The 14,594-nt window shown below is 54.5% G+C and overlaps 1 protein-coding gene across 1 annotated transcript in view; it reads right to left on the bottom strand.

Annotated features, from left to right (window-relative positions):
- Positions 1 to 14,594, bottom strand: part of MYBPC2 (myosin binding protein C2) — a 31,068-nt gene that overhangs the window by 3,793 nt on the left and 12,681 nt on the right. The window contains exons 9-27 of the mRNA XM_038751990.1: positions 14,320 to 14,445; positions 14,056 to 14,142; positions 13,701 to 13,849; positions 13,430 to 13,547; positions 12,816 to 12,861; positions 12,584 to 12,643; positions 12,206 to 12,405; positions 11,985 to 12,117; positions 11,698 to 11,822; positions 9,643 to 9,748; positions 8,274 to 8,446; positions 7,969 to 8,134; positions 6,855 to 6,961; positions 5,495 to 5,524; positions 4,672 to 4,811; positions 3,885 to 4,044; positions 3,198 to 3,302; positions 1,787 to 1,975; positions 1,084 to 1,218 (exon numbers count right to left, since the gene is read on the bottom strand). Of these exons, the coding sequence (XP_038607918.1) occupies positions 1,084 to 1,218; positions 1,787 to 1,975; positions 3,198 to 3,302; positions 3,885 to 4,044; positions 4,672 to 4,811; positions 5,495 to 5,524; positions 6,855 to 6,961; positions 7,969 to 8,134; positions 8,274 to 8,446; positions 9,643 to 9,748; positions 11,698 to 11,822; positions 11,985 to 12,117; positions 12,206 to 12,405; positions 12,584 to 12,643; positions 12,816 to 12,861; positions 13,430 to 13,547; positions 13,701 to 13,849; positions 14,056 to 14,142; positions 14,320 to 14,445 (2,355 nt within the window). The remainder of the gene's footprint in view (positions 1 to 1,083; positions 1,219 to 1,786; positions 1,976 to 3,197; positions 3,303 to 3,884; positions 4,045 to 4,671; positions 4,812 to 5,494; positions 5,525 to 6,854; positions 6,962 to 7,968; positions 8,135 to 8,273; positions 8,447 to 9,642; positions 9,749 to 11,697; positions 11,823 to 11,984; positions 12,118 to 12,205; positions 12,406 to 12,583; positions 12,644 to 12,815; positions 12,862 to 13,429; positions 13,548 to 13,700; positions 13,850 to 14,055; positions 14,143 to 14,319; positions 14,446 to 14,594) is intronic.

The raw sequence follows: 14,594 nt of genomic DNA on the forward strand, positions 1-14,594 counted from the left end.
CGGTGTCGGGGGCGGTCTTGGGGTGCCCCACAGATTTGCAGGGGGTCACAGGCGCAGAGGACCGAGAAGGGTCTCTGGGGGGATGGGACTGAGGCGAGGGGTCCCTGAAGGGTCCCAGGAGGTCACGGCTCAGGTCAATCAATCGATCAACCAATTCACTCATTTAATCATATTTATTGAGCCCTTACTGTGTGCAGAACACTGTACTAAGCGCTTGGGAAGCACAAGTCGGCAACATATAGAGCCGGTCCCTACCCAACAACGGGCTTGATCGCTGACTGAATGCAGACAACCGGACAGAGTGCTCAGAAGAGGACAGTACATTAGAAGGGTTAGACACAGATCCAGCGCTTAGAACAGTGCTTTGCACATAGTAAGTGCCTAATAAATGCCATCATTATCATTATTATTATTATCTCTGCCCACAGGAAGCTTACAGGCTGCATTAAAATCAGTTACAGAGAGGGCACAAAGCAGAATGTAAGGAGAAGCAGCGTGGCTCAGTGGAAAGAGCCCGGGCTTTGGAGTCAGAGGTCATGGGTTCAAACCCCGGCTCCACCAATTGTCAGCTGTGTGACTTTGGGCGAGTCACTTCACTTCTGTGAGCCTCAGTTACCTCATCTGTAAAATGGGGGTTAAGACTGTGAATCCCCGTGGGACAACCTGATCACCTTGTAACCTCCCCAGCGCTTAGAACAGCGCTTTGCACATAGTACCAAATACCATTATTATTATTATTATTATTATTATTAAGTTGGGGGCTGGGGTGAATTGAGGTGGGTCCCCCAAATGGTCATCTCTACCCGGTCCCTGGCCACTCACGGAATGACTAATGCCCTCCTCAATGGCCTCCACCTAGTCTGCCCGCCTCGCTCTGCCCTGCCTTCCCCTTGACTCCTAAACCCAAGACTTCCCCTTCTTCCTCCCCACTGACCCAAGCAGCTCCCTCCCACTCATCTCTTTCATCACTCACCGGCCACTCAAGGCCCCATTGAGTTACTCCTTGGTCATTCCATTCTCTCCATTCCACCTCGTAGTCCCCGGTCCCCCGCCCCCGGCCCGACTCAAGCCCCGGTCACTCACTGTCTTCCAAGCAGTACTCCACCACGTAGCCATCGATCCCGCCCGCCCCAATGCGGTCCGGCGGCCGCCATTTGAGTGTGGTCGTGGTGTCGGTCACATCCTCCACCGTCAGATGCAGGGGCTCGCTGGTGGGGGCTGAGGAGGAGGAAGAGGAGGAGAAAAAGGAGGAGGGGAGAGTCCGAGTCAGAGGTCACCATTGGGATGGGACTGGAGGAGGAGGTGCTGCTGAGGTCAGAGGTTGGGGATCGGAGACCTAAAGGACTCAGTGATGGAGCTCAGCTGGGTCAGGGGAAGCAGCATGGCCTAGTGGAAACAGCCCAGGCCTAGGAGCCAGGTGCCCTGGGTTCTCATCCCAGCTCCTCCATCTGCTTAAAGCGTGGCCTTGGCTAAGTCACCTCACTTCTCCGGCCCCCCGTTTCCTCATCACTCAGATGAGGATTTAATCTACGCCCTCCTACTTAGACTGTGAGCCCCATGCGGAACCCGATGATCTGGGATCTACCCCAGCGCTTAGTGCAGTGTCTGACCCGTAATAAGCACTTAACAAGTACCGTAATTACTAGGAGTCAGAGATCAAACCGGCGGGAATGGAGTAGATGTTGGTTCCGGGCGAGCAAGGCCCGATAGGTCAGTTTTGTGGGGGAAGGCTGGGGCTGAGGGGTGGGTGGGGAGAGGACATCAGGGTTAGGGGTCCGGGTCAAACCGATGGGCATGAAGGGCTTGGTGTTGGTGCTGGGCTGGGAGACGCCTATGGCGTTGACGGCGAAGACACGCATCTCGTAGAGAACTCCTTCGATCATCCGGGTCGACTCATACGTGGTGTCCGTGAAAACCTCAAAATTCAGCTTCATCCAGCGCTGGGACCCCTTCTTCTTCCGCTCCATCAGGTACCCTAAGTTGTAGGAACCCACAAGACTTTAGCTTCCTGAGGGCAGGGATCCTGTCTACTAATGCCAGTCTCCCTCTCTAAGCTGTAAACTCACTGAGGGCAGGGAACTCCCTACTCTGTCGCATTGTACTCTCCCAAATGCTTGGTACGGTGCTCTGCATGAAGTTAGTGCTCAATAAATATGATTGATTACCAACTCTATGGTATTGTACTCTCCTGAGTGCTTAGTACAATGCTCTGAGCGAAGTAAGAGCTCAATACATAGAGGAGCAGCATGGCTCACTGGAAAGAGCCCGGGCTTTGGAGTCAGAGGCCAAGGGTTCAAATCCCAGCTCTGTCAATTGACAGCTGTGTGACTTTGGGCAAGTCACTTCACTTCTCTGGACCTCAATGACCTCATCTGTAAAATGGGGATGAAGACTGTGAGCCCCCAGTGGGACAACCTGATCACCTTGTAACCTCCCCAGTGCTTAGAACAGTGCTTTGCACATAGTAAGCACTTAACAAATGCTATCATTATTATTATTAAAACATAACATGGATGAACTGACTGTGATTATCCTGGGGAAGCCAGTACTTCCCAAGCGCTTAGTCCAGTGCTCTGCACACAGTAAGTGCTCAGTAAATACGATTGAATGAATGAATGAATGAACACGGGGCAGTGGGTCGTAAGGAACCGGAAGGGGGAAAATGAGGGAACAAGGGGCCGGGGACATCAGGAAGTTCATTAAAGAAGCAGTGTGGCCTAGTGGAAAGAGGCCGGGCCTGAGAGTCGGAGGAACTGGGTGCTAATCCCAGCTCTACCACATGCCTTCCACGTGATCTTGGGCCAGTCACTTCACTTCTCTGGGCCTCAGTTTCCTTATCTGCAAACGGGGATCCGATACCTGTTCTCCCTCCTACTTAGACTGTGAGCCCCCCTGTGGGACCTGATGATCTTGTATCTACCCCAGCGCTTGGTACAGTGTTTGGCACATAGTAAGCGCTAACAAAAAACACAATTATTATTTAGAGGGCAGACGCAGGGAGAGAGCTGGGGCAGCACTCCGGGGGTGGCAGGGGGACATTTGGGCCCTACTTTGGCTTTCTGCTCCTCAGCTTTCTGCCCTGAGCCCGCGGGGTCCAACGCCGACCTCTCTCTGTTTCCCTTTCTGTCCCTGCACCCCCTCAACGCCCACCCCCACAGTGTGCCCAGGTCGCAGAGGGGGACTCTGAGCCTACTGACCTGTAACGGGCTGCCCACCATCATACTTGGGAGGGTCCCAGACCAGCACCGCCCAGTCCTCCCCAACAGACGTTATGCGTACGGCCTCGGGAGGGTCGGGGACATCTATGTGGTAAAAGACGACAAGGGGTGGGGTGGGGAAGTTTCTCCAGCAACCCAAGGTCCCGCCACCCCAAACCAGCCCCCACCCAACCTCCCACTTAACTGTAATTTATTTATTTCTATCAATATCCATCTCCCGCTGTAGTCTGCAAGCTTGCTGTGGGCAAGGAATGTGTCTGTTTATTGCTGTACTGTACTCTCCCAAGCGCTTACTACAGTGCTCTGCACACAGTAAGCGCTCAATAAATATGTTTGACTGACTGACTGCTCAATAAATACGACTGACTGACTGACTTTCCCCAGCCCCTTCCCAATCCACTGCACAGTAAGCATCTTAAGCAGGGATCACATCAGCTGACTCTCACGCTCTCCCAAGAGCTTAGCACAGAGCTCCGCACATGGTAAGTGCTCAATAAATATTATTATCAATCGATCGGTTCCTCTTCGGCCCTCTGTACGTCCCTCCTTCTGTCCCTTTTACCCCTTACCTCCCAGCTGCCCTCCCTTCTCCTCCGTTCCTCTCCCTCACCAACCCCCCAAACCCTGCCCCAGACCAGGCTCCTTCCTAGCTTTCTCCAGACTGACCCACGACCTTTACGAAGATGGAGACCACGTCTTCTCCGGACGGGTTGGTGACCTTGATGGTGTAACGGCCCTCGTCCGCTCGCTCCGCCCCCTCGATCACGAAGCTGCTGCTGTCCGGACGCTGCTCGATCCGGGCCCGACCCTCCAGCGCCGAAAGCACCTGGGACGGAGACGGGGAGACCCTGAGGTGCGAAGACCGACTGGGGGCTGGGGGGCAGCTGGACCATGAGATCGTCCTCTAGACTGTAAGCTCCTTGTGGGCAGGGAATGGGTCTGTTTATTGCGTACCGGGCGGGGAATAGTTCTGTTTATTGTTGTACTGTACTCTCCCAAGAGCTAAGTACAATGCTCCGCACGCAGTAAGTGCTCAATAAATACGATCGGATGACCGACTGACCGGCGCCCACAAGAGCACTATGTGGGTTTTAGATCAGTTCTGGAATGCCGGGTGCGGCGGATGGGGCGGTGGGGGAGGGATGGTTCAGGCTTATATCCAGAAGCCCTCGCGAGGCCCAGCAACCTAGAGAGAACACGATGCGGGCCCGCTTCCAACCTTGATGACCCGAGCTCGCCCGTGCGTTCCCTCCTGCCTGGAATGCCCTCCGCATCCGGCGGAAAGTCCCTTTGCAGCCTCTCACCCTCTTCTTCCCTCCCCTCAGACTCTTGCTTTATCCTCCAGGCTTCTCCCCAAGCCCCCTCCCCAAGTCTCCCTTCCCAAGCTCCCAACCCTCAAGCTCCTTCCCCAATCTCCCTCCCCAAGCCCCCTGGCCAAGGTCTCCAGCCCCACCTCGTCGCCCCGGAGCCAAGTGGCTACAGGGAGCGGCTCTCCCGTGATGGCCACATCCAGCCTCAGCTTGTTTCCGGCCACAACCACAATCGTGTTTTCACTCATTTGGCCCGAGCAGTCCAGGTGGATTTTGGGCGGCTCTAAAGGGAGAAAGTGGGAGACCCCAGGATTGGGAGATGAAATTAGGGTCTCCCATCCTCTCCAAGCCTCCCTGACCTCCAAACCCTCCTGGGATCCAGATGCCCTCTCCCCCTCTCTCCCCCCCCCCTCCCCCTCCCCCTCACCCCCCTCTCCATCCCCCCATCTTACCTCCTTCCCTTCCCCGCAGCACCTGTATATATGTATATATGTTTGTACATATTTATTACTCTATTTATTTATTTATTTATTTATTTTGCTTGTACATATCTATTCTATTTATTTTATTTTGTTAGTATGTTTGGTTTTGTTCTCTGTCTCCCCCTTTTAGACTGTGAGCCCACTGTTGGGTAGGGACTGTCTCTAGGTGTTGCCAATTTGTACTTCCCGAGCGCTTAGTACAGTGCTCTGCACATAGTAAGCGCTCAATAAATACGATTGATGATGATGATGATGATGCCCTGCCCCGAGCCCCCATTCCCCTCAGCATCCGGCTTTCCCAGCCCTTTCCTGTCCCCTCACCACGGAGGGCCTGAACATCCTGACACCCAGTCCCTCGGTCACCCCCTCATAGCTCCTGGGGACTCCCATCATGGACCCAAACATCCAGCCACCAGCCCCTGGGCCACCTCATTTCAGCTCTTGCTTCCCCCTCCCCGGCACCCCTAGACCCAGAATCCCTCACCTTGTTTGGGAACGTAATCCACCTTAATTTCTGGAAAAGACAACAACGGAAGGCAAAGGGTTAGTAGGTCCCTTCCAACTCTCTTGAACTCCCTCCCTTCTGGAAATGGGGGTGTAACGCCAGAGAAGAAGGGGAGATGGCAGAGAGGTAACTAGTGGGCATTCTGGGATGAGCCTCCCAGAGAGTAGCAGGAAAGGATTATAAAATAATGATAACAGTAAAAAATATTTGTTAAGCACTTAAAATAATAATAATGGTATTTGTTAAGCGCTTACTACGTGCAAAGCACCATTCTAAGTGCTGGGAGGATACAAGGTGATCAGGTTGTCCCACAGGGGGGCTCACAGTCTTAATCCCCATTTGACAGATGAGGTAACTGAGGCTCAGAGAAGTTAAGTGACTTGCCCAAAGTCACCCAGCTGACAAGCGGCAGAGCTGGGATTTGAACCCATGACCTCTGACTCCAAAGCCCGGGCTCTTTCCCCCGAGCCACGCTGCTTCTCAGGAGCAAGCCAAGCACCGTACTAAGCACTGGTGTAGATACAACTGATCAGATCAAACACAGTCCCTGGCCCTCATGGGTCTCACAGTCTACAGAAGCAGCGTGGCTCAGTGGAAAGAGCCCGGGCTTTGGAGTCAGAAGTCAGGGGTTCGAATCCCAGCTCTGCCAATTGTCAGCTGTGTGACTTTGGGCAAGTCATTTCACTTCTCTGGGCCTCAGTTACCTCATCTGTAAAATGGGGATTAAGACTGTGAGCCCCCCGTGGGACAACCTGATCACCTTGTAACTTCCGCAGCGCTTAGAACAGTGCTTTGCACATAGTAAGCGCTTAATAAATGTCATCATCATTATTATTATAAGTAGGTGGGAGAACAAGTATCAAACCCAAAGGACAGAGATTTGAAATGACTTGCCCAAGATCACTCAGCATTCATTCATTCATTCAATCGTATTTACTGAGCGCTTACTGTGTGCACAGCACTGTACTAAACACTTAGAAGTTACGTGACTCGCCCAAAGTCACACAGCAGACAAGTGGCGGAGCCGGGATTAGAACCCATGACCTCTGACTCCCAAGCCCGGGCTCTTTCCACTGAACCACGCTGCTAAGGCAGAGCCCAGGCTTAGGCTCTTTCCACTAGGCCCTGCTGCTTCTCTGGGCAGTGATAGGGGAGCAGTCTCCCGTAAAACGGGGGAGAGGAGGGTGGGATGGGGGTGAGGGGGAAAGCCAGACAGAGAAGGCTTCTGGGAGAAGATCGTGATCCGGCTGGCTGGGGGTCCCAGGAGTTAGGGGAGGTAGCGTCTCGCTCAGCGTAGGGGTCCGTTTCTACTCAGTCCCAGACACTGAAGAGGTCTCACCCAGGAAGTTGAGTTTCGCTGACAGTGAGAGGGCGAACCCGTCGGGGACGAAGGTGTAGTCGGCTTCATCCTCGGGACGGACGTCATCGATCACCAGCTTGTGAATTCTGTGGGGGGCAGCGTCCATCGGGTGGGGGTACTGCCCTCCTTCCCGCTCCCTACAACCACCTGTGGCTCTTTCCCGCCCTCACCAGCCTCTGTGCAGCTTTCTGGTCTTCGCGCTGGGCCCCAGCTTCCCCCGGTGCCTGCATCCTTCCCTCCTCGTCCTCATCCTGACTTCTCTGGGCTCCCCCCTTCCTCGTTCCACCCCTTGGCCGCCCTCCCGCTCCCCCAACTCTCCTTCCGCTCTTCCATCCCCCCCACCACATCCAGCAGCATTCATTCATTCAATCTTATTTATTGAGCGCTTACTGTGTGCAGAGCACTGTACTAAGCGCTTGGGAAGTACAAGTTGGCAACGTATAGAGACGGTCCCTACCCAACAACGGGCTCACAGTCTAGAAGGGGGAGACAGACAAAACGAGGTCCGTCTGCCCGTCTAGGCTGTAGGCTCGTTGTGGGCAGCTGTTTATTCTTATAGTATACTTGCCCAAGTGCTTAACACGGTGCTTTACACGCAGTAAGCTCTCACTAAATAGGACTGAATGAATGAATGAATGAATGGGAAACACCCCACAATCCAGAGTCAGGAGACCCGGGTGCTGGGTGATTTGGGCTGCTCATTGTCCTTCTCTGGGCTTCAATTTTCCCCATCTGTAAAATGGGGATGAAATCCCTGTTCTCTCTCCCCGTTAAGATGGGGAGCCCCACGTGGGGCACGGACTGTGTCCGACCTGATTATCTTGGCCATACCCCAGGGCTTTGGCACCTGGTAAACCCTCAACAAATATGATGATGATGATGATGATGATGCTATCCCCCCTCTTCATTTCTTCCCGGTCTCCTGTCTTATCTTCCATCCTTTCCCTAGTCCCCTTCCTGCCCTTCTGACTCCCCTCTGGCCACTCTACAGAGCTCTGCCAGTTCCCCCCTCTGTGGCCCGCTCTGGCCCCAGGATTTCCCGTTCCCTCCCTCAACCTCCCCACCCTCCCGGGCCCCAGGAATCCCCTCTCACCGGCCCTTGTGGGACATGGTGATGCGTTTGCCAGGACGGACCTCGACGCCGTTCCTGTACCATTTCCCCGTGACCTTCTCATCGGACACCTCGCACTTGAACACGGCCTGTTCTGAGGCCTTGACGGTCAGGTCCGCGATGTCTTGGAGGACTTCCAGCTGCTTCTCTGCTCCGGGGCAGCAGGGACGAGAGCGGGGACAGGGACGGGGGAGGGAAAGGGACCGCAGGTTTCGGACCCAGGCGTCCTGCCCCGCTGATCCCTCTCAAATCCCTCTCTCCCCAAGCCCCGGGGGCAGGCTCCTCACCCTCTACGATGAGCTCTGCTTCACATTGGCCCCCGTTGGTCATGACCTTGTAGCGGCCCGTGTCCTCCAGGGAGACCTCCGAGAAGATCAGCAGGTGCCTCTTCCCATCTTTCTTGAAACGATAACGGGCTTTGTAGGAATCCTCTCTGGTCATCTCCACCTCATCTTTCATCCTGTGCGGGGGCAGAGGGGGAGATGGGATGGGTCATGGGACTTGGACCAAAGGATTCTGGAGGATTCCAGACCATAAGCTCCTTGTGGGCAGGGAACAGATCTACCAACTCTATTATAATGTACTCTATTATAATGTAAGAGAAGCAGCGTGGCTCAATGGAAAGAGCCCGGGCTTTGGAGTCAGAGGTCATGGGTTCAAGTCCTGGCTCCGCCAACTGTCAGCTGTGTGACTTTAGGCAATCAATCAATCAATCAATCGTATTTATTGAGCGCTTACTGTGTGCAGAGCACTGTACTAAGCGCTTGGGAAGTACAAGTTGGCAACATATAGTCACAACTTCTCTGTGCCTCAGTTACCTCACCTGTTAAATGGGGATTAAGGCCGTGAGCCCCCCGTGGGACAACCTGATCACCTTGTAACCTCCCCATTGCTTAGAAAAGTGCTTTGCACGTAGTAAGCGCTTAATAAATGCCATTATTATTATTATTATTTATTACTCTCTCAAGCGAACCATACAGTGCTCTGCACACAGTAAGCGCTTAAAAAACACAATTAATTGATTGGGGAGGGGCAAGGACATGGGGGGTGTCCTCCCTGTCTTCTCCACCCCACCCTTCATCCTGGGGACCATGGTGGGGTCATGGGGCAATGGGGGTCCACAGGGAAGAACTGGAAGAAAGGAAGGACGCTGAAGGAGAAACACGGAATCTGAGAAACAGCAGAGCCTAGTGTGCAGAGCCCGGGCTGGGAGTCAGAAAGACCTGGGTTCTAATCCCCGCTCCACCACTTGTCTGCTGTGTGACCTTGGGCAAACCACTTAATTTCTCCGTGCCTCAGTTACCTCATCTGTAAAATGAGGAATAAGAGTGTAAAGCCCACGTGGGACAGGGACTCTGGCCAACCTGATTAACTTGCATCTACCCCGGCGCTTAGAACGTGACACACAGTAAGTGCTTAAAAAATACCATAATAATAATAATATTTCTCCAGAACATCCTTTCTCCTCAAGGACCTTGACATCAAGTGGGGAGTCCAGTGGTCTTTTGGGAGTCTTCCTGTGTTATAGCCATTCCATCTTTCAGCGTGGAAGGCTAGAAGGTTGGTGGAGGCTGGGAGGGGGTTGGGGGAGGTGGGGGGCAGGAAGAATATGGTAAGACAGATAGGTAAGGGGATCTGCCAGACGGGGTTACTTACCACATGAGCTGGGCCCCGTCTTCAGACACTTCCACCTCCATCTCCACCCGGTCACCCACATACACCTGCTGATCTTCCAGGGGCTTCACAATCAGCACCGGGGGCTCTAGGGAAACACCAAGGGTTACAAGCGGCGTGGCTCAGTGGAAAGAGCCCGGGCTTTGGAGTCAGAAGTCATGGCTTCAAATCCCAGCTCTGCCAATTGTCAGCTGTGTGACGTTGGGCAAATCACTTAACTTCTCTGGGCCTCGGTTACCTCATCTGGGAAATGGGGATGAAGACTGAGAGCCCCCCGAGGGACACCTGATCAACCTCCCCAGCGCCCCCGTCTTACCTCCTTCCCTTCCCCACAGCACCTGTATATATGTATATACGTTTGTACATATTTATTACTCTATTAACTTATTTATTTTACTTGTACATATCTATTCTATTTATTTTGTTTTGTTAATATGTTTTGTTTTGTTCTCTGTCTCCCCCTTCTAGACTGTAAGCCCACTGTTGGATAGGGACTGTCTCTATATGTTGCCAACTTGTACTTCCCAAGCGCTTAGTACAGTGCTCTGCACACAGTAAGCGCTCAATAAATATGATTGATTGATTGATTGCTTTGCACATAGTAAGCGCTTAATAAATGCCATCATTATTATTATTATTACAAGGGTCGTAGATCATGGGTACTTTGGGAAGACTGGGAGATGGTAGGAACAGAGAAGACCATGGGAGGTTGTGGGGATGATGGGGTGGCATGAGGGCCCTAAGGGATTAGGGGAAAATTCTCTCTGTTTTCTCCCACCCTGCCCTTGTCCTCCAGATCCTTCTCTACTAACCTCACTGCCCCTCTCCCCTTCATAATGATTAGAAAATAATAAGAAATAGTAATTTTGATCATTGTTAAGCACTTACTTATGTGCCAAGCACTGTACTAAGCGCTGGGGTAGTTACAAGATAATCAGGTTGGTCAGAGTCCCTGTCCCAGAAGGGGCTCCCAGTCTAAAGGGGAGGGAGACAGCTCTCATCCCCATTTTACAAATGAGAAAACTGAGGCCCAAAGACATGAAGCGACTTGCCCAAAGTCACAACAGCAGGCAGGCGGCAGAGCCGGGATTAGAACCCAGGTCCCCTGACGCCCAAACCCGGGCTCTATCCGGGTTTGGGACAGAGCCACGAGAAGCAGCATGGCTTAGCGGAAAGAGCCCGGGCTTGGGAGTCAGAGGTCATGGGTTGGGCATGTCACTTCACTTCTCTGGGCCTCTCAGTTCCCTCATCTGTGAAATGGGGATTAAGACTGTGAGCCCACTGTGGGACAACTTTGTCACCTTGTAACCTCCCCAGCGCTTAGAACAGTGCTTTGCATGTAGTAAGTGCTTAATACATGCCATTATTATTATTATTATTATTATCCTGGCTCTGTCACTTGTCTGCTGAGTGACTTGGGGCAAGCCACTTCACTTCTCTGAGCCTCAGTTACCTCATCTGTAAAATGGGGACTAGGACTGTGAGCCCCACGTGGGACAACCTGATCACCTTGTATTCCTCATCAGCGCCTAGAACAGTAACCACTTAACAAATGCCATCATTATTATTATTTTTATTATTATCCACTAGCTAGCCCTGCTGCCTCTCCATGCGTCCCACAGCTCTTCGGCCTCAGCCTCCAGCTCCTGAAGCTCTCTGGGTTACCCAGACACACCGACATCTGACTATTCTTTCCAGTCACCCCCCCCACCCTCTCCCCTAGTTCTCCGAGCTACCTCCGGCCCCCTCCCCACCTCTCTGCTCTGCCCCCTCAGACCAGAGACTGACCATGGGGGAAGCAACATCTCCACATTCTCTCTGTTCTCCCAACCTCCAATGCCGACCACCCCAGGGCCCCCCTCAAGTTCCCTGTAGCCCCTCTACCACCTCCTCTCGACTCCCCACCCTTCTCTGTCCTCCCAGCCTGACCTTTCCCAAGCCATGACCCCCTCCAGTCCCCCTGACTGCTTCACCGGGCACCCCCTCGGTGCATCCCAGGGACCGCCCCCCACCAGCGGCCCCTCCATCTGGCCTGACCTTTGACGAAGAGCTCAGTGAAGCACTTCTCATCTTTGATGGCAACCTCGTAGGCGGCATCGTCGCTCAGGGTGCACTTGTTGATGGTCAGGATACGCTTCTTCCCCACGTTCTCAAACACGTACCTGCCGGGCCCCGGGGAAAAGGGCGGAGGGGGGAGGTCAGAGAGAGGGAGATGGGAAGCGGCAGGAGGAAAGGAGGGGGCAGAGGACCCGGGGGAGGGATTTCAGGGAGTCAGAGATGGTGCCCTTTTCCGTCCCCTCCTCCCCCTTCCCCGGGGGCCTTACTTGCTGCTTGGTTTTAGCTCCTGGCCGTTCTTGTACCACTTGAGAGGCAGGTCAGGGTCGCTGACCTCCACCACCAGTTTGACCTTATGGCCCTTGTCCACCTGGTAGGCCGGGTCCAGCTTCTTTGTGAACGCTGTCCAGGTGGACGCGGAAAGAAGGGAGAGGGTGAAGAGGGTCACACGGGGGACCCCACCCCGCCCTGCCGGGCCCCACCAGCCGACCTGCACTCTTCTTGACCTCAACCTTGACCTTCTTGAGGCGTCTGAGCATCCCCCGCAGGTCGGTGATTCCGTACTGGAATGCGATCTTCTCGTACTCGCTCTTCTTCGCCCCCTTCAGCAACTCCCAGATCTCGGGGGGCAATCCCAGGTCATCGTCATCTTTCTTCTTCTTCTTCTTCTCTTTCTCCTCCACCACCTCCCTGCCTCACCACGGTGGGGAGGGAGGAGGGTGAGGGGGAATACGGATCGGGGTGACGAGAGGGAGGAGGGAGAGGGTGACGACCTCCCTGAGAATTACCGGATATGCCCCCACCATCGCCTCCCCCAACCCTCTGACCCCAACAGCCTCCACCCCCGCCCCTGGCCCTGAACTCCCACCTCTTTTTGAGCAATCCGCTGAAGTCCAGCTCTCCTGCAGTCTCTGGTTTCCCATCGCCCCTGGGAATGAGACAAAAAGGGGACATTTGATTTCTTGGGCCTTCAGGACTGCAGGCTGCCACTGCCTTTCCACTCCTCCCAGCTCTTTCCGGGGGAGTCGGGGGCTCTAAGCCCGAGGTGGGCGGCAGAAGAGGGGCCGGGAGGGGGTACTTAGGGGTCATGAGTAGCTTACGTTCGCTTGAAGCTCTCCAGGATGTTTCCAGAGTCCTGGCTGGGGGCTGGGGATGGGAAATCAAGATGAACAGGAGCAGGGGAGATGGGACACTCAACCTCCACCATGGCTCCCTCAGTCCCCTCCTCAGCCCTCTATCTCAAATCCCCATTCTCCACCAAGATCCCCTCCAGCCACTCCTAGCTCCCACAACCTGATCCCAATCTCTCAACCCCACCAGAACCTCGCCAGTTATTATTATTAATAGTAATAATAATGATAACATTTGTTAAGCCCTGACTGTGTGCCAAGCACTGGGTTAAGGGCTAGGGTAGATACCGGATAATCAGGTTGGACATGGTCCCCATCCCACATGAGGCTCACTGTTTAATGGGGAGGGAGATCAGGTAAAACAAACAAGAATCCCCATTTTACAGATGAGGAAACTGAGGGACAGAGAAGTGAAACAGGTTGTCCAAGGAGCAAAGCCTGGGATCTTTCCACTAGGCCCTGCTGTATCTAAAGCCAGTTCCCCCAGAAAACCCCTGTCCCCCTTCCCAGTCCCTCCCCAGCCCCTTCCCAGTCCCTGACCCCAGGGCTCTGCCACTAGCCCCCGGGGTCCCCCCGGCCCATACCCTCAACATCAATGTTGAATTCACAGCTGTCGCAGACGCCTTTGGCCGTGACCTCACAGCGATAATCCCCACGGTCCCCAAGTACCACCTTCTCTATGTGCAGCTGCAACAGGTACACCTGAGGAGGGGACCAGAAGTCATCATCGGGCCAAGGGTGGGAGGAAAGGGGAGCAGCTAGGGTCCTCACCCCTCCCCTCCCAGTCCCCCTGAGGCACCCTGAGTGACCCCGGCCTCCTGGGAAGCCCTCCTTCGGGCCTCCCGCCCCACTCACATTGTTCTCCTTGTCCAGGGTCTGTGAGAAGTTGAAACGAGCCCCGCTCTTACTACTCAATTCCAACCACTTCCCCTTGAACCACTTGATCGTCGGCTTGTCGGGCAGCTGTTTCCCGTCCACCTTGGCTGTGATCTTCACATCCTTCCCTGGACCCAGGGGGGGTCAGGGTTCACAGTCATCCACTCCACTCCCCACCCCTCACCCCCGCCAGACCCCGCGCTATTCTGCGGCTTCGGAGACCCTCGCTGCTCCGCTTTTAACCCCAGGGACCCAGGCAGTCTGTCCCCCTTCTCCTTTGGGATCCACCCATCCCACCCTCCACCCCCCAGGTCCTCCTGCCCGGGCCCCTCACCTGTCTCCACAGAGACCCTCTGTGGCTTCTGAAGGAAGAGTCCCGAAGGCTCCTCTACGGTGGGGGACAGGTCCTCGGGGCAACCATCTGGCAGGGAGAAAGAGGTTGGTGCCAGGAGCCACGGGGTTCGGAGGTCAAGAGCTCAGGAGATTGAACATGGGGAGGCCATCTCGAGTCTTCCAGAGGGAGGGGAGAGGAAAGGGGTGTGGGCTGGAGATCGAGAGGGAGGGGCTTTTCAGCTGTTTGAAAGGGCAGGGGGCTCACCTTTAGGGGACTCAGTTGGGGCCTCCTCGGGATCCGCTTTGGGGGCTTCCTCCGGGTCCGCTTTGGGGGCTTCCTTGGGGGTCTCTTTGCCCTTGGGGTCCTCCTTGCCCTTTGGGACTTTGGCTGCTGCAGTTGAATGGAGAGAGAGAAATGAGGCAAGGAACTCGATGTCCAGTCCCAGGGCCCAGCTCTCCCTGCCGCCATCCAGCCTGGCTCTCCTCAGGGACCCAGGTCCCCGTCCAGGGTGTAAATTGATCACCGGCCTGTTAATCCCC

The sequence above is a fragment of the Tachyglossus aculeatus genome, chromosome 10 (assembly GCF_015852505.1).
Source record: "Tachyglossus aculeatus isolate mTacAcu1 chromosome 10, mTacAcu1.pri, whole genome shotgun sequence".
Taxonomy (NCBI): Eukaryota; Metazoa; Chordata; class Mammalia; order Monotremata; family Tachyglossidae; genus Tachyglossus; species Tachyglossus aculeatus.